The sequence below is a fragment of the Ailuropoda melanoleuca genome, unplaced genomic scaffold (genome assembly GCF_002007445.2).
Source record: "Ailuropoda melanoleuca isolate Jingjing unplaced genomic scaffold, ASM200744v2 unplaced-scaffold26248, whole genome shotgun sequence".
NCBI lineage: Eukaryota > Metazoa > Chordata > Mammalia > Carnivora > Ursidae > Ailuropoda > Ailuropoda melanoleuca.
This window is the reverse complement of record NW_023196335.1, coordinates 1-1936: the sequence shown is the minus strand read 5'-3', so window position 1 is coordinate 1936 and position 1936 is coordinate 1. Positions and strand designations below refer to the sequence as shown.

General features: G+C 51.8%; 1 protein-coding gene across 1 annotated transcript; it reads left to right on the top strand.

The window, feature by feature from the left end:
• The first annotated feature begins 263 nt into the window (after positions 1–263).
• On the top strand, positions 264–1600 carry LOC117798137 (caspase recruitment domain-containing protein 16-like). The gene is made up of 2 exons (XM_034650564.1): positions 264–418; positions 993–1600. The coding sequence occupies exons 1-2, from the start codon at positions 412–414 to the stop codon at positions 1286–1288; spliced, it is 303 nt and encodes a 100-aa protein (XP_034506455.1). The 5' UTR covers positions 264–411; the 3' UTR covers positions 1289–1600.
• Positions 1601–1936: the final 336 nt, after the last annotated feature.

Below are 1936 nucleotides of genomic sequence, written 5' to 3'. Positions count from 1 at the left end.
ATCAACCCCCCTCCTTCAGAAGCATCTGGCTATGGTATTTCGTGTTAACAGCCTGGATGGACTAAGATGCCAAAGTAGGAGTGACTTTTCCAGATCACAGTTCCTAACGAACGGGAGAGTCAGCATTGTGCAAGTCAAATTCTACGTGCACTTGCACAAGCACCACTCCCTTCCTTCCCTGACCTCATCCAACTGCCAGTGAAAGAAATTCCCCAAAGATAGGCTCCTCGATGCAGGCTAGGTTTCGGGGAACTGACTACTTCTCGTGGGGGCGGGCCGGGAGTGCGGAGAGCAAAACAGGATGTCTGTGCATGGGCACTGGGTATTTCTCAATAAACTACACGCCCTGCTGAAAAGGAAGGTGGCTATGGTTTCAGTTTCAGACTACATCGAGGCTGAGAGAGAAAAGCCATGGCTGGTGAGTTTCCGACTGTCTAAGGGCCTGTCTGGGGGAAAACAGTCCCGGCTGGTCTTTAGTTCTGTGACTGTCCGGGTGGGCACGACGGAGGGTGGGGGCCTCCGGGGAGCAGGCGGGAGGGCAAAAGGAGGGCCCGGGAGACTCCCCGCAGCCTGAAGAAAGGCAAGGCCAGGAGGGAACTGGGGCTTTGCTGGCATGCTGGGGCTGCTCTGCCATCCTAGCTGAATGTTACCGGCCCTGTGTGACAGAGGGTGCAGAAGTGGCCCGGGGAAGGAAATGGGACATCGCTGGTCATTATTTTCTTATGCGGAGTTGAGGACATGTAGGGCATGGGGGGAAGAGCCCGGGTTTTCCGATGCAAAAGGCAGGAGAGCACCTCGGTCCTCAGGCTGCTCAGTGAGCGCCCAGGGTCAGTGCTGAGGGCGCACTGAGAGACGCGGGGGTCTTCAGGCTCCTGTGCTGCGTGGGGAGGGATGTCTTTCCTCTCAAATCTAAAGCAGGCTACTCCTTGGTGCTGACCTGAAAGGAAATGAGACTGTTTTCATGACTTGAGGAATCCTTGTGCTTCATGCAGACCAGACCCTGAGGGACAAGCGGAAGCTGTTTGTCAGCTCGGTGAACACGGGGACCCTCAACGGCTTGCTGGATGAGCTCTTAGAGAAAAGGGTGCTGAACCAGGAGGAGATGGAGAGAGTGCGATATGAAAATGCTACAGTGATGGATAAAGCCCGAGCTCTGATTGACTCTGTCCTACGGAAAGGGTCCCAGGCATGCCAGATTTTTATTTGTTATATTTGTGATGAGGACGCCTTCCTTGCAGAGAAGATGGGGCTCTCCTCAGGTAAGGGTCAATGCCTCACACTGAGGTGAACGGAGGTCCCGTGTCCTTGTGCCAATGTTTGATTTCTTCCTTGATCAGGTCTGTTTGCAGACAACTTCCCAGTTCCTTGCTGTAGGGCCCCATTTTTGCATCAATAGGTCTACCGCAAGCCTCCTGGCTTCTTCCTTTTTGGTCCTTTGACCCCTGGAGCCTTCCTTTGATTGGAGCTCGTTTCCCAACCTGAGTATGCAGTAGCTCCTTTGCAGAAATTCATGGGGACAGTCTGAAAAGCTTCATACCACATTCTCCAGTCATTCTGGCAAAGCACTGACTCAGTCTCTCTCTCTCACTCTCCATCTCTCTCTCTCTCACTCTCTCTCATTAAAGTCCAGGGCTCCCTGGGAACTTATGTAGTCATCTGATATAAAGACTCAGATACTTTTTATAACATCTCTCCAAAATTTGGCTCTCCAGGAGGAACAAAATATATTTCNCAGGGATGGTGGAACACTCAGAATAAGTTCAGTGCTTACAGAAAAGTAAGGATTTTAAGTGGACTCTTCCTTCTAGTTACCCCCTCCCATTTTCTTTTGAGTAAGACTGTCCCCCAGCATGGTTCTGGGCTGTGGACCATTTTATGAGGCCCAGCCCTTATACCTCTGGTCCTTCTGAGAGCCCAAGACCATGCATAGACATCT